The sequence below is a fragment of the Mollisia scopiformis genome, assembly GCF_001500285.1.
Source record: "Mollisia scopiformis unplaced genomic scaffold LY89scaffold_35, whole genome shotgun sequence".
NCBI classification, from domain to species: Eukaryota; Fungi; Ascomycota; class Leotiomycetes; order Helotiales; family Mollisiaceae; genus Mollisia; species Mollisia scopiformis.
In genome coordinates this window covers 99,967-119,679 of record NW_017263615.1, presented here as the reverse complement: position 1 = coordinate 119,679, position 19,713 = coordinate 99,967, and the positions used below count along the sequence as shown (strand labels likewise).

At 47.1% G+C, this 19,713-nt stretch overlaps 9 protein-coding genes across 9 annotated transcripts; 3 read left to right on the top strand and 6 right to left on the bottom strand.

Moving 5' to 3' along the window:
• The first annotated feature begins 552 nt into the window (after positions 1 to 552).
• LY89DRAFT_691453 (FAD-binding domain-containing protein) lies at positions 553 to 2,241 on the top strand. Its single transcript, XM_018216329.1, has one exon. The coding sequence runs from the start codon at positions 630 to 632 to the stop codon at positions 2,166 to 2,168; it is 1,539 nt and encodes a 512-aa protein (XP_018062072.1). The 5' UTR covers positions 553 to 629; the 3' UTR covers positions 2,169 to 2,241.
• LY89DRAFT_659956 (putative oxidoreductase) lies at positions 2,229 to 3,498 on the bottom strand (the record flags this gene model as incomplete). The annotated part of the gene is made up of 3 exons (XM_018212534.1): positions 3,258 to 3,498; positions 2,807 to 3,208; positions 2,229 to 2,758 (listed from the first exon to the last, which is right to left on the bottom strand). The coding sequence occupies exons 1-3, from the start codon at positions 3,484 to 3,486 to the stop codon at positions 2,229 to 2,231; spliced, it is 1,161 nt and encodes a 386-aa protein (XP_018062071.1). The 5' UTR covers positions 3,487 to 3,498.
• Positions 3,499 to 4,288: 790 nt separating this feature from the next.
• LY89DRAFT_711904 (putative peptidyl-prolyl cis-trans isomerase B) lies at positions 4,289 to 5,715 on the bottom strand (the record flags this gene model as incomplete). The annotated part of the gene is made up of 4 exons (XM_018217936.1): positions 4,289 to 4,876; positions 4,924 to 5,050; positions 5,098 to 5,400; positions 5,700 to 5,715. The coding sequence occupies 4 exons, from the start codon at positions 5,713 to 5,715 to the stop codon at positions 4,705 to 4,707; spliced, it is 618 nt and encodes a 205-aa protein (XP_018062070.1). The 3' UTR covers positions 4,289 to 4,704.
• Positions 5,716 to 7,276: 1,561 nt separating this feature from the next.
• On the bottom strand, positions 7,277 to 8,824 carry LY89DRAFT_677500 (uncharacterized protein; the record flags this gene model as incomplete). Its single annotated transcript, XM_018213683.1, has 4 exons — positions 7,277 to 7,401; positions 7,453 to 7,549; positions 7,610 to 8,314; positions 8,426 to 8,824. 4 exons carry the CDS (start codon positions 8,822 to 8,824, stop codon positions 7,277 to 7,279), a joined length of 1,326 nt encoding a protein of 441 aa, XP_018062069.1.
• Positions 8,825 to 10,521: 1,697 nt separating this feature from the next.
• LY89DRAFT_691451 (uncharacterized protein) lies at positions 10,522 to 11,431 on the top strand. Its single transcript, XM_018216328.1, has one exon. The coding sequence runs from the start codon at positions 10,531 to 10,533 to the stop codon at positions 11,047 to 11,049; it is 519 nt and encodes a 172-aa protein (XP_018062068.1). The 5' UTR covers positions 10,522 to 10,530; the 3' UTR covers positions 11,050 to 11,431.
• LY89DRAFT_351570 (uncharacterized protein) lies at positions 11,211 to 12,001 on the bottom strand. Its single transcript, XM_018206924.1, has one exon. It carries the CDS (start codon positions 11,797 to 11,799, stop codon positions 11,371 to 11,373), a length of 429 nt encoding a protein of 142 aa, XP_018062067.1. The 5' UTR covers positions 11,800 to 12,001; the 3' UTR covers positions 11,211 to 11,370.
• A 457-nt stretch (positions 12,002 to 12,458) lies between these two features.
• LY89DRAFT_691450 (uncharacterized protein) lies at positions 12,459 to 14,298 on the bottom strand. Its single transcript, XM_018216327.1, has 5 exons — positions 14,148 to 14,298; positions 13,988 to 14,042; positions 13,547 to 13,935; positions 13,078 to 13,492; positions 12,459 to 13,031 (listed from the first exon to the last, which is right to left on the bottom strand). The coding sequence occupies exons 1-5, from the start codon at positions 14,242 to 14,244 to the stop codon at positions 12,596 to 12,598; spliced, it is 1,392 nt and encodes a 463-aa protein (XP_018062066.1). The 5' UTR covers positions 14,245 to 14,298; the 3' UTR covers positions 12,459 to 12,595.
• A 1,324-nt stretch (positions 14,299 to 15,622) lies between these two features.
• LY89DRAFT_765661 (FAD binding domain-containing protein) lies at positions 15,623 to 17,792 on the top strand (the record flags this gene model as incomplete). Its single annotated transcript, XM_018221686.1, has 3 exons — positions 15,623 to 17,064; positions 17,151 to 17,442; positions 17,507 to 17,792. The coding sequence occupies exons 1-3, from the start codon at positions 15,900 to 15,902 to the stop codon at positions 17,790 to 17,792; spliced, it is 1,743 nt and encodes a 580-aa protein (XP_018062065.1). The 5' UTR covers positions 15,623 to 15,899.
• A 291-nt stretch (positions 17,793 to 18,083) lies between these two features.
• On the bottom strand, positions 18,084 to 19,548 carry LY89DRAFT_725473 (S-adenosyl-L-methionine-dependent methyltransferase; the record flags this gene model as incomplete). The annotated part of the gene is made up of 2 exons (XM_018218978.1): positions 18,760 to 19,548; positions 18,084 to 18,668 (listed from the first exon to the last, which is right to left on the bottom strand). The coding sequence occupies exons 1-2, from the start codon at positions 19,345 to 19,347 to the stop codon at positions 18,084 to 18,086; spliced, it is 1,173 nt and encodes a 390-aa protein (XP_018062064.1). The 5' UTR covers positions 19,348 to 19,548.
• Positions 19,549 to 19,713: the final 165 nt, after the last annotated feature.

The window sequence follows — 19,713 nt, the reverse complement described above, 5'->3', positions numbered from 1 at the left end:
TAAGCAAAGTTGGGTGCTGGAGGCTCCATTTCTGGTGGAGTTGTGGAAGTTTTCCTGCATCGTCGTTGGTGCTGAAGAATTTTAAAGTTGGGGTTGAGACTGGCGTCGATTGCGGGCGCCGTTCCCTGTAAGGGCTCATTGAAAGTGGGGATGCTTGGGCGATGGATTTTTATATTTGTTCAACTGCTTGACAGCAACCAGAGAAACATATTGATATCTTGAGGGAATCTGCTGCGTGGGAATTTTTGAACTCGTCTGTTGCAAGCTCCTGCGCAGACTACCTAGGTACTATTGGTGGGAATCATTGAAAGAATTGCCCTTCAATACAACCCGAGTTTTCCAAACCGGAACGAGCAATAGCGCTGCCGTTTTTGGATGTGAGCTAACTTGAACCGACTTCGCCATAACTAGTGAGCTGCTTTACAAACTTCATTACATAGCCACTTGGCTCCTGAAATATATCAGCCACATAATCGGCACTAACCACATCCAGACCACCAGCCACATCGTCAGCCTCACCTGCTTAATCTTCATCTCCATCTCCATCTTCTCCTATATCAACACATCTACACAATCGCTCTCATTAATCCGTGCTTGTTTCTCTCACCCCCCTCAATCGTTGACCTCAGATGCCTCATGACGCAGCTGTTAGCCGCATCGCCACCGCAGTAAAAGCCTTTTACTCCCGCCAAGAGCCATATCGCATCTTCCACGGCTCCACAAATAGCACAAGACCCTACCAAAAACAAAGTGTTGTCGATATCAGCGCTTTATCAAATGTCGTCAGCATTGATACCACGGCCAAGACGGCTACCGTGGAGCCAAATGTGCCTATGGATAAGTTGGTAGAGGCGACTCTGCAACATGGCCTCATCCCGCCTGTCGTGATGGAGTTTCCTGGGATTACTGTTGGAGGTGGCTATGCTGGTTCAGCTGGAGAGAGTAGTTCGTTCAAGTATGGATATTTTGATCAGACGGTCAATTCTGTGGAGGTGGTGTTGGCGAATGGAGATGTGGTCACTGCGTCCAAGACTGAAAGACCCGAACTGTTTAAAGGAGCTGCAGGAGCGCTTGGGACTTTGGGGATCACGACTTTAATTGAGCTACAGCTGATCCAGGCAAAGAAATACGTTAAGATTGAATATCATCGAAGGGGCAGTGTGCACGACAGCATCGAAAAGCTTCAGCAGGAGATCAAGGATCCTTCCAATGATTATGTGGACGGCATCATCTTCTCGAAGAATCATGGAGTCATTATTACTGGTCAGCTGACTGATGAGATACCTGAGTTGGCGCAACCTCAGACGTTCAGCAAATCTTGGGATCCTTGGTTCTATCTCCACGTCAAAGACAAGACGATTGTCGAAGCCACTTCTCCTGTCACAGACTATATTCCTCTGGCTGAGTACTTGTTTCGATATGATCGAGGCGGTTTCTGGGTTGGTATCGAAGCATTCAGATACTTCCCATTTGTCCCCTTCAATAAATTCACACGCTGGTTCCTGGATGATTTCATACATACGCGAATGCTCTACCGAGCTATGCACGGTAGCAGGAAGGAATTCGGAAACATCGTTCAAGATCTATCATTACCATATTCTACAGCCGAAAAGTTCATCGATTATACAGCAGACGAGCTTGACATCTGGCCTCTCTGGCTGTGCCCGTTACGAGAAATGACCCCGCCGACCTTCCACCCCTATACAACTTTACCCGGACCAGACGAAACTTCCAAGCCGATGCTCAATATCGGGCTTTGGGGTCGAGCATCGGATGATCTCGACACATTTGTCGCTCAAAATAGAAGGCTGGAAAGCAAGCTCACAGAACTCGGCGGACGAAAGGTTCTGTACTCACACACCTACTACACCGAAGCGGAGTTCTGGTCTTTGTACGACAAAAAATGGTACGATGAACTACGAGAACGATACTCGGCTTCGAGTCTCCTCACTGTGTATGATAAAGTGAAAGTTGATGTGGCGAAGCATAAGCAAACGCGGTTATCGTGGACGCAGAGGTTGGCTTCCATGTGGCCGTTTGCCGGGATGATTGGGATCTGGGGCGCGATACGGAGTAAGGATTATTTGCTGCATAGGCATGCTGCTTGGAGGTATAGGGGGACGATTGAGAAGAAAGATACACATTTGGTTGGGGATTCACAACTGTAGTTTGGTTTTGATTGTAGCTACAAGGTCATGTATGTATCTCAGACTATCTCAAGGATCAAGTCAAATCTTCCCACCCTTCATCCTTTCTTGCTCACGATCATATCTCTGCCACATCTCCTCAATCAACTCATGTCTCTTTACCCCCCACGCAAAATCAGGAACCCACTCGCCCTTCCTGAACGCTTCATACTCCCTGGCAATGTTCCTCGCTGCAACCCTCAACTTAACCCACTCATCTTCCTCGAACTCGACCAGCTCAACCGTGTCATTCTCCATCTCCCAGAACTCGACCTTCATATCAGGTCTCCCAACATTCAAGCTCCCCGACGGCGCAGTGAGACGCAACTCCCCTTTCGAACCTTGAATGCGCCACTCAATTGTTGGAGTCCCAGGAAACGGTTTCCCACCACGGAGGTGAATGGACACTGGAATATAATCCTCCCCCATAGTAGCTTGGAACATCATCTGATCCGGCACCGTATTTGGCGCATCCTTCACCACGACCTCGCCACCCTTCGCCGGGTCAACGACATCTTTCACTGCATGTCGATTCGCCAACAGCGAATCCCAGCTCTTGACCTCGCCTAGCACTGTTGCATTCCATTAGCGAGGCAAAGCAAGAAAGAGACGAAGCATACCAGCAGCGAAGCCCTCAAAAGCATGCCCGAACCGAATACTAACCAGATTACCCCCGACCTCTCGATCCATAAAGTACCTCACATTTTTAACCTCTGTCTCGCCTCCATTGATCTCGCTCGCAAACACGGTACTACTCAACACCCGTCCCAATTTTCCATCATCGATGTACTTCTTCATCATCCTCATACCAGGATCAAACGCGGCTTGAAGGCCAACCACAGTCCTAGAGCCCGATTTCGCTGCCAATTCCATCATCTCTCTTGCAATGGTAACGTTCTTGTCCAGTGGCCACTCCATAAAGACATCTTTTCCTGCTTCGAGACTCGGCTTGACCGTCAAGAAGTGGCGATCTACACGCACGGAACAGACGACCAAGTCCACTTCTTGATCTTCCGCCAATTCTGCAGGAAAGTCAATTTTCCGAACTCAGAAACAGAGGGGTTAGCTTACCGTTCGGATCTTCATAAGCACGAACAGAAGAAGGCAGATTGTAACGCTTTATTGCCGAACGAGCACTTGCCACGGATGAGTTCATCAAAGCCACGATCTCATAATGCGGCGAGGCGAGGAGGTAGGGCAGGTGAGCGTTGGCCGTCCAGGAAACGCCTTCGTATTCTGAGATTGGACCGCCTGGGAGCCCAATGAGTGCTACGCGGATTGGCTTCGTGGGTTCTGCCATTTTGCTGGCTTGTAGTTGAGGTTCAGAAATATTTGAGACTTGCGGATCTGGGGGGCGTGGTCTCGCTATTTACACTTCGAGGTACTGACTTTGATTGAAAATCATAAATCTAGAAATTGTTTAAATGACACCGTCCAAGCCGAAACAAGAGCCTGATAGATAATCAGGTATACATGAACTGTTTCCAAGTATGTAGTAGCTGGAGTGGTGGTGTATGAAATGTTTCCGAAAAGTTGCCGGCACTGGTGCAGCGGTGGCCAAACACTGCGAGCAGCAAGTATTGGATGACCAGAATCATAGACGGAGATGTTTCTTTGCAGAGTTTGCTCCTTTGTACTTGATTTTGATTATATATCACTGTATTCGATTATATATCAAATGGAAGGAGGAGGCTCTGCCGAACGATTGCTTGAAAAACCTCTTGTAATTATATGAATCCGCTCATGTCCAGCCGCACCCGACAGCATCGCGAGAACGAAGATCACTTACTTCAGCAAAGCATCTTGCTCTTCGTGAAAGTATGGAAGTAAATGCTTTCTTGAACTCGTGTGGATCGACCAACACAAATAATCGCCTGCTTCGCTTACTTCCGTCACCCACAATTGAATAGCCTCATTGTGCGGTTTAGGATTGAGACTTCAAGCACAGTCGCAAGATCTGTTCCGGTCTGGGACATCACCGGTACGAGTAATCACCGAACTGCTCACATGCCTAGTTGCTTTTGGCCGTATTCAATGAAATCTCCGAAACAGGTAGATATGAATGATCAAGTCTTCACGAGGAAAACTTTCAAACAAATTGCACTCGGTACAATGCCAGCAGGTAGAAAAGCAATGCAGTAAATTCTAACAATCATGCCATGCTTTTTTCCGTAAACCGCCTCCCCTTTTTGTTGTTGCTTATCCGTAAATACACTACAACACACCCGATGATAACCGCAAAGAAAAGACCCTTTTGAAATAGGCTGAACTCGGCAGCCGCCTCGAACTCATCGACGGGGATAGCAGGAGGAGGAGTGACGAGGGAAGCAGTCTTTGTTGGCGTTGGGGAAGCCATGGCAGGAGTTGGAGATGCGACGATCGGAACCTCATCAGCTTCTTCCATCCCTGGCTGAAATTCTGCGGACCCGTATGTGGCTGTACAAGGGCAGACGTATCAGCGAGTCCATTAAAGCAGGAAAAGGGTGTGCTGCGAACAAAGACGAAGAAGGAAAGTACTTTATAGCTCCACGTGGATACCTTCTTCTGGTACTTCAAGCTCGCCGCTCTTTACTATCTTGACTTCGACAGTGGGTCTGTCTCTGCCGTCCTTGGAGACGTTCTCAATCTTCTCGACAATCTCGTATCCCTCCATAACTTCGCCGAAGACAACATGTTTGCCGTTAAGGTGGCTGGAGGGAGTCAGCAGATGGTCTATACAGCCTAGGGTGTAACATACGATGGGGTTGAGGTGGTGATGAAGAATTGGGAACCGTTGGTATCTTGTCCAGCGTTGGCCATGGACATTAGACCCTTCTTGGAGTGCTTCAACTTGAAGTTCTCGTCGGCGAACTTGGCACCGTAGACTACCAATGTCAGTACGGTAGAAGGGCAGTGGTCTGCAGATACATACTTGACTTCCCTCCAGTGCCATCGCCCTTGGTGAAGTCACCACCTTGAATCATGAAGTTCTTGATGACACGGTGGAAGGTAGACCCCTCATATCCAAAACCCTTCTCACCAGTAGCAAGAGCTCTGAAGTTTTCGGCAGTCTTTGGGACAGTCTTGCCATAGAGACCGATCACGATGCGACCAAGCGACTCGTCACCATGGTTGACATCGAAGTAAACCTTGTGGGTAATCTTGGGGCCCTTTGTTGCTTGAACTGATTGAGATAGGAAAACGAAGGTGAAGGTGATGACGAGTAGTACAGAGACTACGAATCGTTGAAGAGTGAACATGTTGACGGTCAATTGGGGATTGATCGTGGTTGTGCACTGTGATGTTGAAGATTGAAGAAGGGGGAACTCAGCTCGAGTTTCGGAAAGGTGTCGATTAGGATAGCGCCAAGTCACGTGCGGAGATGGTCAAAGCTTCTTCGAGGGTGGACGACGAAATATTTTGAGCCAGACACTAGAACAGAACTCAGCAAGAACCGTAGCAATCATTGTTACAACTCTGATTCTAACACAATGGCAAGTATTAGAATGATACGAAATGCTCGCTCCCGCTAACTGTCCCAGGTCTTCATTCTACAACTGAGTTTCACTGAAGGCAGTCTCCTCAAGGTATTTCATGCCTTTCCGAATACAACGTCTGCCCATCACTGACATCCCCAGAAATCTCTCGAGAAGTTCTATGGCATCGGCCACACACACTCCTCCCGTATCCTTGCCAAATTCTCCATCTTCCCTCATGCGCGCGTCGGCTCCATACCCACGAAGACCATCCTCGCCATCAATGCGGAACTCTCTTCCATGACGATTGAGAACGATTTACGACGCCAAGTTCGAGAGAACATCGGTCGATTGAGAGATATGGGAACTTATAGAGGAAGAAGGCATGCTATGGGTCTGCCAGTTCGAGGGCAAAGGACGAGGAGTCAAATCACAACCGCACGGAAACTCAACAGGGTGGACAGAGTTGGATAGAGGAGTAATTGCAGGAATTGTACAAAAAGGTTGCATTGATGGCGTATTTGGAGATTTGGGTGTGTGCAAATACAAAGACACAAGGACATTTACAATGATATCCCTCCTGTCATCATAGTTTAGTAGGGCTGCAAGAGGGTAATCTCCGTTCAACTTGCCGCCCACTTGTGCTATGTCGTCTTCACATGCCCAACGCTGATTTCCACACACGAATTTTGTTTTGGTCTTGAGGGTGGCTGGTAGGATCTTGAGGAAAGCAGGGTGCATCTGGAGAGCTTCGATACGTTGGATACGTGGTAACTGCTATTTGTTGTTCCCGAACGTTGTGATCTCTACACTCAGTGCTTGTTCCACCTATTCCCAGATAATCTCCTGCTGAAATATGCCTAAGCGGGCTCGAACATTGACACTTGCTCTGAAGATCAAAATACCTTCGGGCATGATGATGGATTTACGGCTCAATTTCACATGTTCGCGGTAGCGATTGAGATTCGAAGGACGGAAAAATCGTCACTTCAAAACTTGTGATTGGTTGCTACACCTTCAAGAGCTGTTTTTTCTCCAGACTTCTCCTGGTCTGCAATGGTGGCTCAATTTGTGGCCCATTCGCAACGGTAATTGGATTAAACAACATATAGAGCTCGATTTACATTTCGAAAGGATGGACATTGCTCGTTTACTTGACAGGAGCATGTATTACTTTGTTGCTGTTTTTATCCGTTCTCGAGGCAGACAAGGCAATATGAGAACTGAATTAACCTGCCAGGAGCATGTTACTGCAACAAGAGACAAACCGGTCTGCTAGTATTGCAAGAATTGTCGGACTATCTTACATTGTAAGGTCACAGTACAATTTCAGTGATTCTTTGATAACTGGATTTACTATAGGATTCACATCAGGGTTTCTCACAAGGCATGAGCGACGAGATGTACTCGCGAGTTCTATTTATTCATTTCGTTTTCTCGCACAAGTGATATGAAGAGTTGCAAAAGAACGCAAAGAACGCCAATTAGGATGATTTAGACAACACACAAGGAATCCACAGGCCGTCGGTTGTCTCCATCCTCTATCCTCCCTCGTTCCCTGGCCAACGAAAGAAGCATTCAAATACTGATTATTGTGGATGGTGTATATCTTTTCCCATTGATAGGCTGCGCCGATCAAACGCTTGCTGCCCTTCTTTCTGCACTGATCGTCGTAGCTTCCATGAATCGTATGGTGGTCAGTGTAGACCTCCACATGTCTGAATCCGCGTTCGTATCAACGGTTTCTTGAGCCACCCCACCTGCGTCAATTGTTAGCATTGTTCACATCCATATTTGGGATGATAACATACGATGCACCAGCCAACTCTTCATTTCTCGTGGATTTGCTTGCCAAACGTCTGCAGCGATGCAAGCGAGATAATGGGTCATTTCTCTTTCGAGCTGTTCCTAATCTACCCAATAACCAAGAGCTTCGTGATACTCCGGATCGTAGTGATCACGACCTACAGCTTGCATCCACTGGCAGGTCTTTTCCGGCAAGACATCATTGGGGTGTCCCTTTGCTTTGACAAAGGTAACATCCGGGGCGGTCATAAATTCCGAGCCTCTTACCACCACAATGATCTCTCGAATGCCTAGATCATAGATAACATCCATCACTACATGGATTCTTGCTCCAAGGAAGAGCCACGGGTTCGAGTTGAGTTGCCGATCCCAAGTGTTCATAGACACTGCGATGACACGTTGATGGATATTTCTGCCATACAGGCTCGCAAGAAGCCGTGCGAAGAGATAAGGGGGAGAGCCATCGTCGTCGCCTTCAGCGTCCAGAAGCCACAGTATGTCCTTGTCTGGGTTGATCTCCAAGCGGTATCTATTATCTAGAACGCCCAAGCGTAGTCCAACACGATCGCCTTCGAAGACACGGGTATCGAGTACGCCTTTAGGAACGCTCTGTAATAAGGAATCGCGGGAAGTTCGGCAAACTTGCATGATCGAATAATGAAGTTGTGGCTTTGCAGTGGGGACTACTTTCTTTCCGTAGGTGGCGCGAAGAGTGTTGATTTCTGCACGTCCGCTTATACGAAGAGCAATGATGCGAGGAAGTTCGAGGGCGGCTTTCCAAATAATTTGCTGTCCTACTTGAAAGTTAGCGTTGTAAAGACTGAGATTGACTAATGAGCTCAACCAGCTCTGGGGAATCTGAAAAGCCTGTAAATCTAGACAGACAAGCAGAGATCGCCCATTTGGTTCTTCTAGGCGTAACCAGCTTGAAGTCTCCTTGAGGAAACACAGCAGTCAAGTACAGGAATGAGTTCTTACCAAAGGCAGCAAGGGAAAGAGATAAAACTCTCCACCCATATTTCGCAACAAGGCACGCAGTTGTGAATCCGTGGCACTATGCTTGCGGCGCAGATCGTGGTATTGCTGGCTCATGTTGGCATTTTGCTTCTGCATGAGTTCCATGCTGGTTCGAAGACTCTTCGTTTCTCCCTTCATAAGCGCCGTCTCCTTCTTGAGGGTATCGACCGACAGTAGAAGAGAATTGAGGAGTTCTATAGGGACTTGAACGATTGATGCTGAAGTCCCATCGGTCTTTGCGACTATGGTTAAGTCTGCGCGAACGACTTCCTCGACATCGTCATCCCGGGCGTTCGCAATTGCTGTCTCTTCCGGGAATCGAGCTTGTTCGCGTTCGTTGAGGGCGGCGGCGGTCTTCATTTTGTTGCGAAGTTGATTGTAGATGTTTTAATGTGTTGTGTTTTGAATGAAATTGTTCTTCTTAGATGTTTGCTTCAGGTGTATTTCTGAAGTTGGGCTGGCTGGAAAGTGCGCTAGATAAACATTCATGCTACAGGAAATGCTGCTGCTAACCCAATTCGATAAACAAGTTGTGCACTTGTTGATTAGGTATCTGACTGTGTTCCATTGAGTCTCTTATCTATACGTTCTGTTCTCCGCCATCAGCAGAGAATGGGGTCATTTCTCGAAGATTTAGATATACATCCCACCAGCCTTAGACACGGGCTTTCGAGCAAAGATTCCGTAGCACTGGACAAGATTTCGAATGAACCGAAGTGCGGCATTACGTACCCAAACTTATAAATACTTCTGACAGACGGTGGTACATTAACGAATGTTCCAAACTGTTTGACTTCTTGCAACGAATTGCTTGCTATTCTGGCTACTCAACGATCAGGTCCAAGTATACAAACAAGCAAGACTCAAACATCTAATACCCCAGCCAAGCTTTTTATGTAGGAACATCTCTCGGACAGCTTTTCCTCCTGCAATAGCTGTCGTCTTTCTCGGCATTTAGCAGACTCCATGGATCCAAAATTCAATACCTGCCCAATAACTTGCTACATCTTACCAGCCACGAACTTCTCTTCGCGCATTACGTCTTCAGTCGCTGTTTCTCTCACAGTTCTACCCTTCTCGCTATTATTTATCAAAAATACTGGCCCTGTTCCATGAGGGCCGCCGATCACTTGGACGTTGAAGCGTGTCGGCGCCTCCGTTTGATCTATATCGCTTTCGAATGCTACTGACCATTCCCTCCACTGCTTCTTGGCCCTCGAAGAGATCACCGGACTACTCGCGTATGCAAACGTAATCGAAGTTCTGGTCATATGGTCGGACAAATCTTGGCTGATATGTCTCCTTCAGGGAAGAGCCCATTGAATGTGTATGGTGCCTCTGCTCTATGGTTGATTCTTATAAATAGCATACCGTATTAATTAGTTTCTAATACATCATACTACACCTTAACACTATTCCAGCATATTTTTATTAACCTCGAAATAAAATAAAGAACAGTCACGTGCTATTCAAATAGTACTTGAGCCAGCTCACACGATCCTCAGCCTCACGCCCGGCGAACACTATGACTACGGCTTACCCCGACAACACTCATCTATTCCAACCCTGAGTTGAGGACAAGCATACAATTTTGGGCTACAATAAACCAGAGCAACCCAACTACCATCGCGCTTGTATTACCGTTGCGTCCGACCCACAGCTGCCTATATTCTTTCCCAAATTTCGACGAGGCAGTTCATCGTCTGCCGTTCCACAGCCGACAAGTATCCTCAACTTGTGGAATATCTGAGACGGCCCCTCGTCCTAGACGCGAGTGACGTAGAAGTGTCAGAATGAGGCTCCTCAACGCCACAACGTTGAAGCTGGACGAATTCTGGGACAGCAGACACGCTCCCCGATACGCCATCCTGTCTCACACCTGGGAGAAGGAAGAAGTTTCGTTTAAAGCGATCGAAAATCTTGATTCTGCAGCTCAAGTCATTGGATTCTCAAAAATCCGTGGTTGCTGTCAGCAGGCACTTGCGGATGGGTATGACTGGGTATGGATCGATACATGTTGTATTGATAAGAGTAGCTCCGCAGAACTTTCCGAGGCTATCAATTCGATGTATCGCTGGTATGAAGAATCTGCTATTTGTTACGCGTACTTGGCCGATGTTCCATCCGACGACGACCTTCAGGCTCCCGAGTCCGCGTTCTCCAAAAGTCGATGGTTCAGCAGGGATTGGACACTACAAGAGCTGATTGCGCCTAGCCAAGTCATCTTCTTCTCTAACAACTGGAAGGAGATTGGGAGGCTTCGCAGCCTTTTCTCTCAAGTCTCGAAGATTTCTAGAATTGACGAGGCCGTCTCATATGACGGGTCCAACCTTGATATGTTTAGCATCGCGCAGAGGATGTCAAGGGCGTCTCAGAGATCTACAACCCGCGTGGAGGATATAGCGTATTGTCTCTTTGGAATATTCGACGTGAATATGCCGCTTCTATATGGGGAAGGAGAGAAGGCATTTCTTCGCCTTCAAGAGGAGATTATGAAACGCTCAAATGACCAATCTCTTTTCGCCTGGACCGGATGCATCGCGAATCCTCCCCCGTCCAGTTACAGTGGCTTCCGGGAAGATTAGGGTTGGTTCGGAGGTCTTTTAGCGACTAGCCCTGTTGACTTCGAACGAAGCAATATCTACTATTCCAGTCCTTTGGCTCGGAAACGCATTGTGCCTTATTCAATGAGCAATAATGGACTCTGTATCGACCTTCTAGTCTTCGAAGTACCCAGAAGAAGACGTTACGGGCGGCCAAGTACTGAACATGTTGCGGTTCTGAAGTGTTCATCAGAGCGTCCCGAAATGGAAACCCTCATCGGAATCTACGTAGATTTGGATAGCCCTCATTATAGGCCCGCAGAGGTGACAGGGTCTCGCCGCCCGCCCGAACGTCCAATAGTCTTAAAATCGACTGGTTTTGAAATTGATGAATGGGTCAGCTTTGAGTGGCCCAACTCTCCAGACGGCGTAAAGGCCCGTTGGCGAACACTCTATATACCCCAAAAATCCCAATTTCGTCGACTTTATTAATAAGAGCGAAAGAGGTATCCTCAGATAATACGTACTGTATCCTACGATTTCTTGTATATAAATACCATCAGCATTCCTGTTATCGTCAGCATTCTTACGTGCTTGAAAGCGCAAGTGTTGGTGCATGCCTTTGACATACCTGCCTGTACGGATCAGTTCAGACTGACGATCAGGAATAAATTCGTCATCTACTGATGGGATGAAAGTAAAGAGGCTAGTTGGCGGATGGTTCATGGCGGCATAAGCAAGAGAAACCCTGAGAATATCTTCAAATGAGAGGGCCTTGAAGCATACAAGCATCTGTTCCGCTTCCAAGTCCCTACAACCCACTCTTTCCACAATTGCAAGCGTGTGGATAGTTGTAGCATTGCTAGTAATGTTCAATGCTGTTCCCGGAGGCCCGAAATCGTCCAGACTTGCTGAAATGGGACACCTTGGCTCCCGCTGTAGACCATGGGATGTATTGAAGTTAGCGTCCCAGCTGCGCTGAGCCCGTATACAGTTGATTCGATTAGGATCACCTCCGAAGGACGCGATATTATCTTTGACCCATTGAAATGCCATTCGCTGGTCCGGCATGCCATTGTTCAGTGACTTCTAGTCTTTATGAATAGGAAGACGAGCGAAACCAAAAATTCCATGGCGATGATTGAAGGATACGTATATGACTGGGGTCTTTTCAGAAGCAGAAAACTTGATCAACTTCTCAGGGTTGGCGTGTGTGTCGTTCGCGGAACCTTTCACAACCCCTCCATTGGCAACCCAAATTGGATTGTTGGTCTTGTCTCTCAAGTTGAAACGAATAGAAAGAGGAACCTGACCTTTAACAACTCTGTCATTAACAACGTCAGATCGGATGCAAGAAAAGTAGGATTCGAGCAGCCCGAGTACTTTTCAGCTTTCCGTCTCCCATCATATAAATCGACGATTGGTCTAACATTGCATTTCATGTCTATAAAGCACTTTGGAGTCCATGCAGAACATGTGACTTGGTCCAGAATATAGTTCCCACCACAGAATCTTATTCCGGAGTTTTGAAGTTGATTTCATGAACGCTACTTGTTGTTGGAGTTCGTTGCATCCCTGTCGGAAACTGTTATCTGAATATAAGGGGCATCCGAGATAAACTAGACATCCATTTGACACCCGTCTCCCAATTGTCCCAGATTTGCTGCAGCACACTGAAAGCCGTTGTGACGTCTGCGAAACTTCTTCTCTCGTGAATACCCATCAAACGTCTTGCGAAGAATGTTCTGTACAGTGGAGAAGCACTCTTGGCCGCTGCGATGAAGTAAACCCAAGCCAAGCCACTCTCTCCTGGAGTGTTGCTTGGAATGAGGAGTGCTGTATCTTTCAACTCTTTCAAAAGAGCTTCAATATTTTCAGGAGGGTTGCCACATGTGGTGTGGTACGTGTAAATGGCACACGCTTGCTTCACTGCACTTTCGAGCGCGGAGAATATTTCATACATGTTATTGTGATTCAAGAAGAAAGGCTTTTCTGTGAGCAATGGTTGTACAACATGCTCGAAACTGATCATGTCATTTAAGGATCTTGAGAATTTCATGCAGGACTTACGTCTCTAACTGTTCCCTTAAGAAGGCAAGCAATGGTAAGTCATGAACAGCGTTACTTTCGATGATGACCAGATTCCATGATTTTGCCATGTCGAAGAGTATCGAGAAGTCACCGCCACCGTTCATCATGTCGTTGACTATGAGCACGACGATGGCTGCAAGTGTGAATACAGCGTCATCTCCGGTATCAGGTGGAAGAGTTCCGGTGGCCTGTGTCAGTGTCTGTATAGCAGCCGCTTGATACTGCATCGCAATTTTAGCGAGCCGGGGACTTTTGAATCGAAGATGATTAGCAGACGCTGCTAAAATTGTGTCCCTGAGTAGTTTGTGACTATAAGCCACTGGCAGTAGCATACCATTGAACCCATTCGATGCTCCATCAAAGGCCACTAGTGTGGGTGCAATGTTCTCAGAGACTACTTCTGATTAGTGATCAACCCAAAGTCATGGAGCATGACCGAAATACTCACAATTTAGTAGGAGCATTTGTGTTAATGCATCATGAACGTCGAGGCCAGCGCTGGGATCGATGTATTGGTTACACGAGCCCAAGCTTATGAGAGTTTCCGAGCGGATCACATCATGATCCAGTCGATGGCTAGCTCCCCAACAAGAATCTCCATGAAATTCTGCCTGTCTCATGAACAACCCTGGACCAAGCTGCTTATTCAGGAACCGAATCAAGATATGCAAGGTGATGTGACATTCTGTTTGGCTTTGGGCACGATGAGTGTCTTCCAACCCTCGATGACGAGCTTGCAATGTAGTATTCGGTTGCGAACTCGCTCCGACTGCTCGGAGTCGGAATATTTCATTTTCCAACTCCTCGATATAGTCTAGAGTCCGTTGACGATGTATTCTGTTGCTGATTGTTAGTGGCAATTTTCGCACCCTTAACGTCTTGGTGTTACCTTTGTGCTTGCAAAATTTGCCCTCGTCGTTTGTCACCGGAACGGCTGGTGACCACTTTAGGGTCAATGTTATGTCAACCATACAAGTTATTTATGGAGGAAAGGAACCAAAACATACAGTTCTGGATGGACGGCTCTACATAACGAAGTGCTCGCTGACCTAAAACCCTCTCTCGCCTCTGTACAATGGTTTCTCGTCTGTCTTTATCCATATCTTTTCGCTTCTGCTCGACGCTCACGAATTCTTTTCTGGGCATGGTCACTTGACATATTTTGGTTCTAAATACGATTTGGCATTACTTCTATTTGAATCAGTTAGCAAGATTGTTAGAGGTTAGTGCTCGGGTATGGACTTCCCAAAAGTGGGGGCGGTCACCTGGGAAAGCGTGGATAGTCTAATCGTAGATTAATCAGCACATAAGTACACTCTGGTTGACTCATCCTCGTGATATTTGGTGAAAACACCATCACCAGAAGAGCTTTGATCAACAGGCGTGTCGAAAAAGCTTGCTTGCGAAGACTTTCTGCTCATTACTTTACTAATCAACCTGGTGGACTAATCTGGAGTTTCTCAGTCTCCAATGGCCAACCTGGCACGATGGTGAGGATTATGGCGGTTGACGTATCCATGCTCTCCCAATGACTGTGTGCATATACATCTAGGTATTTTCTTTCTCGATATAGTTAAGCATCACCGTGACAGTTGATTTTAAACTTTATTTTCAAGACGAGGGTGAAGCCGCTTGCTTAATAAGCATTCTCGCTTCTCGCTAAGTAGAAAGGGGGAAAATGTTTAGGAATCATGACCTTGTTGCCTGGATGGTTTGGCACTTTTTGCTCCTCGGCTAGATCAGGGGTTAACCGCAGCTAGGCCTAAACAGAACGATCACAGTGATTGCCCCTGCATGTATGCTCCATCTGCCAAATACGTATTGATGATATGTTTCGTGAAGGAGTCGATTTTTTGCAAGGCCAGAAGTGAAATACGGATACTGCGTGCATGTAGATATACTTGCCAGGTTAGGAATTCCAAAGAAATTGTGTTAAAGATGCAAGTTATGGATACAGTGGCTAAGCCGATCTGTTGCTTGAGAACAAACGGGTAGATGGTTCATGAAGGGAAAATTGAGAGAATCCGGAACTATTGGGAAAATCCGACCCCAGTTAGCAAGCCATATCTTCATCCCAGCTAGATAAATAACTGTTGATTTGAGCTTTCGGAAATCTTGAGGACTTTGGAGCTTATTGCCTGAGTAGTTATGCAAGCATCACGAGGTGGCTGCATTGCATAATCGCAATCAATTGCAAGGGCTCCATGGGGTCGGATAGCAATACAGTGGCTTGAGAGCTGCATGACTCATCTGAAATTAGTCTATGTCGGTGAGAATATTCAACAAAGTCGAGAAGGGAACAAAAATCTTGTATTGTTACTACCAGAAATTCTTCAGATCTTTGTCACTCGCGATTCAGACAGCAAATTAGGAACGTTTATAGTACTGAACATGAAAGAGCATACTCTCCAGCTTCCACTATCGTCTCCATCCTTTCGGGTACCAATAACCCGAAGAATTCCGCCAGCTATCGCGGTATTACTTCGACAATTTTAGTCATATATTCAAGATGCTTCTCAATAATCTTAGATATAAATTCGTGGAAGTCATTACAGTTCCACTTTCCCAATACAATAATTGTTTTCGCATCGAGGGAACGCAATATTGATTGAAGCGGCGCATTTCCGAGAACCAATACTTCGGTTATCAATATTGATTGTTGCAGCGGCACAGTCGAAGAGGACCAACATTTCATTTGTCAAAACTGATTGTAGTGGCACAGTTAAGAGGCACCAAAACCTTATTTCTTTCCCAACTTTCGTGTCGGGTTACGCTCTTTGACATCCAACACTGTATTCACCATGTTTAAACCATATTTTTTGCAGGCTTTTGTATTATTTATCATCTTGAGGTCGACTCTCGCTCATACTCTAGGCCGCTCACAGAACGGATCTGTGTCCGACTGTCGATGTTTTCCTGTGGATCAATGTTGGCCGACTGCAGCTGAATGGGCTGCTTTCAACGAAACGATCGATGGGAAACTCATTGCGACTGTTCCCATTGCAAGCATATGCCATCACGATTCGTTTGCTCCTTACGATGCAGGAAAATGTGAGCAGCTTCAGGAAGACTGGCTTCTGCCCCAAACACACTATACCTCCTCTTCATCAATCATGGGCCAATTCTTTGCAAACATGAGCTGCGATCCGTTTACCGACCCTTCCGCTCAGTGCGTTCTGGGAACTTACGTCCAGTATGCTGTAAATGCCACGGGACAGGGTGATTTCAGGACGACGATGGCTTTTGCTACCGACAGAAACATTCGCTTTGTCGTCAGAAATACAGGTCACGATTATTTTGGGAAGTCTACTGGGTCTGGAGCGCTTGGTCTTTGGACTCACAATATGAAGGATATCGAATTCTTTGAATACAGCTCGTGTAACTATACCGGGAAAGCGATGAAGATGGGTGCTGGTGTGCAAGTCATGGAAGCATTGACAGCCGCCCATAATCAGGGTCTCGTGGTGGCAGGTGGGCAATGTCAAAGTCTTGCGGTTGCCGGCGGGTATACCCAAGGCGGTGGTCATTCCTTCATGGCATCACTAATCGGCCTCAGCGCTGATCAGGTGCTTGAATGGGAGGCCGTCACAGCCACTGGCGAATATCTTGTCGCCACTCCTTCTGACAATGAGGACTTGTATTGGGCTCTTTCCGGTGGAGGCGGCGGTACATATGCAGCAGTGCTTTCGGTGACCGTGAAAGCCTATCCAGATCTCGAGGTAGCCGCAGCTAACTTGACATTCACAATAAGTGAGGGCGTTTCAACAGAGAGCTTTTTTGCGGTCGTTCAGACTTGGCTGCAGAACCTTCCCGCCATCGTCGATGCTGGAGCAGTCGCACTCTGGACACTAGCAGACGGATACTTTTCAGTATCGCCAGTCTTCGGGCCAAACCTAACCGTGTCAGAGCTACAAGTTTTGCTCCAACCGACACTAACAGCGCTAAACCAGAGTGGAATACCATACTGTATGTCCTGCCCATATACTTCAACCTTCTCCCCACCATTTTCTCAAATGCTTCGACAATGAGCTAAAACGCTGATTTGCAACCAGCATCCTATTTCGCCGGGTATCCAACCTTCCTGGATGCGTACAATGCCATGAATCCTTTCGAGCCTGTTACAGATGGGAATATGGGAGCATATCTCCTCCCACGAGAACTCGTTACATCTGAGACTAATGCCTCGGCGCTTACTGATGTACTTAACAAATTAGTCACTGGTACAAGCGTTGTCACGGGCGGTGTGTCTCTCAACGTTGCTCGAGGCCAAGATATCACTCAACCAGTGGCAAACTCAATAAACCCTGCTTGGAGAGATGCTATTCACTATTTTGCATTCGGACTGTAAGTAGCTCGTCACCCTAGTCTTTGGTCAAAATCTGGAGACTGACGGCGTGTACTCGACCAGCCCCTACAATCGAACCAGCCTCCCAGCCAATGTAGAGGAGTGGAACTTGATCACCAACGTCTACGGTCCAAGTATTGATGCGCTGGTGCCAGGCGGTATGTCAAGTTATCTGAACGAGGGAAATCCTTTTGATCCAGATTGGAAACGAGTCTTTTACGGCGATAATTACAATCGACTCCTGGACATCAAGGAAAGGTATGACCCAAACAGCATCTTCTATGGCTTGACCTGTGTCGGAAGCGACGGTTGGGAAGTACAAGAAGATGGCCGTCTCTGTAGGGTCTGAAGCTAGGGGTGGTAGACCATGTTGCGGAGAAAGTATAAGCGATGTATGTCTTAATTCCAGCAATAAGTCCCACAACATTGGAATTGGAAATTCAAGATAGACAATGCACTCTTTGGAGGAGCGAGCGCCTCTTCACGACTGTACTGCCCAATATATTCAATTGATGTTTCTGCGTGCAGTCTCTTCACAAACTTTCGAACATCGTCCGCGTAGTTGCTTCGACTGTCGAGAATATCGCACACATTGCATAATGATCCAACTTTGAAGATTTTTGGCTATTTAACCTGGCACTTACAGTTTGGGCTTTCTTGCTACTAATAAATACATCGGAGTAAATATTCCTTGGCGGCCAGCAGTGACCAATGCGTCTGCTCCCTTGCCCATGGTGTCCAGCGTTTTCTTTGCGCCGGTCGGTGCAATGTGGAGCATTGCTAACAAGCCCAAGAAAACGGAAGCAAGCATAACGCCCCACCTGGTCTTCTTCAAAGTTGAAATGAGTTCCCATATTGTCTGAGCATACCTGAGATCTCCTCCCATCGGCCAGTACCACGGCGCATAGTCAAGGCGATCTTCGTCCACAGCCAGGTCCCTATGTACCACCAGCTCCAGACCAGCTGCCTCAATGGCTGCTAGACCGTCCGAAATATTGACCATATTCGATATTCCAAAGGCTTGTTCGATATCGACACGGATGCGGCGATGAGCCAGGTTGTCGTTATCATACTCCTCCGTCAACAGCCATTCGTAGATGCCAACCACGCCTCCTGGCTTCAGAACACGGCGTATCTCCTTATAGACCCCTTCGAGTGAGGGAGCATGTACCGTTGCTTCGAAGGCATATACAGCGTCGAATGAGGAATCTGGGAACGGCATCGCCTGTGCAAATCAATGATCAGCAGTGTCTAATAACAAGGAACCAAAAAGAGAACGTTAATGTACCGAAATGAAAGAAAGAACTCAGACTTACCATAAAGTCGCCTTGGACGAATTCGAGCTTATGCGAAAGTCCCGCCCTCCTGCTGTACTTCTCGGCGTGTTTGAGCTGGTACTCGCTGATATTCAACCCCGTCACATGGCAACCAGTGAACCTCACCATCTCCCGAGCTGGTCCTCCCACACCACATCCGACATCCAGGACCTTCATGTCTTCCTTGATGCCGATGCAGGCCCCAAGATAGTGTTCGTGGCGAGCTATAGCCTGCGAGAAGCTCTCGCCACGGGCAAAGCGACAAAAGTGCAACGACTCGCCCCAAGCATACTCGTAGATGTCGGTGGTCAGGTTGTAGTATTGCCTGGTCAAGCTGGAATAGTCCTTTCTCCGGGCTCGTCTCATGTCCTCTGTTTCATTCTCGACATTTTTGTTTTCCCAGTGCTTGAAATACTCATCCATAGCGAGGCTATGTAAGACTTTGTCTTTACTGATCAGCGCACGTAGGCCACCTTGAGAACTGGCTGAGCTACGATGCAGGTCGCTGTCGAACGCAGAAGATGTAAATGCCGTTGACGTATTCGTCTGCTCTGTCGGTGCAGCTTCCATTTCCATCTTTGCTGCCATGACGACCTGACGACCTGACGACCTGGATAAATGACAGAAAAGTATTTGGTGTTACTTGAGACTTCTCCTTTAATGGTATGTAGGAATATGAAAGAAAGAAATGAGAAAAAGAAATGAGAACCAAAAGCTCGTATTCAATTCGATCGATTTAGAAGGAAACGAAGTGGAACGGTGTTTGACCCGGCTACGGTTAAAGAAAAGACGGCGCCTGCAGGAAATTGACAATCCGAGAATCAAACCAACAGAAGAACCCCTGGCTCGGTGCTATATAATTGGGGGCCGGAATACGGTGCTGCAAAAGCCTACGGAGCACGACAGCGCATATGCATATGCACTACGGTACCTTCCTAGGCCCCTGAATTCAGG

What these genes read in the sequence shown, in the direction of transcription:
- LY89DRAFT_691450 (XM_018216327.1), bottom strand. Translation starts at nt 14,244, where the DNA reads ATGCCCAGAAAAGAATTCGTGAGCGTCGAGCAGAAGCGAAAAGATATG. An exon ending in CAAATTTTGCAAGCACAAAG is followed by an intron (nt 13,936 to 13,987) that starts GTAACACCAAGA and finishes AATCAGCAACAG; the next exon opens with AATACATCGTCAACGGACTC. An exon ending in TTAAGGGAACAGTTAGAGAC is followed by an intron (nt 13,032 to 13,077) that starts GTAAGTCCTGCA and finishes TGACATGATCAG; the next exon opens with TTTCGAGCATGTTGTACAAC.
- LY89DRAFT_691453 (XM_018216329.1), top strand. Translation starts at nt 630, where the DNA reads ATGCCTCATGACGCAGCTGTTAGCCGCATCGCCACCGCAGTAAAAGCC.
- LY89DRAFT_351570 (XM_018206924.1), bottom strand. Translation starts at nt 11,799, where the DNA reads ATGCTTGTATGCTTCAAGGCCCTCTCATTTGAAGATATTCTCAGGGTT.
- LY89DRAFT_691451 (XM_018216328.1), top strand. Translation starts at nt 10,531, where the DNA reads ATGTATCGCTGGTATGAAGAATCTGCTATTTGTTACGCGTACTTGGCC.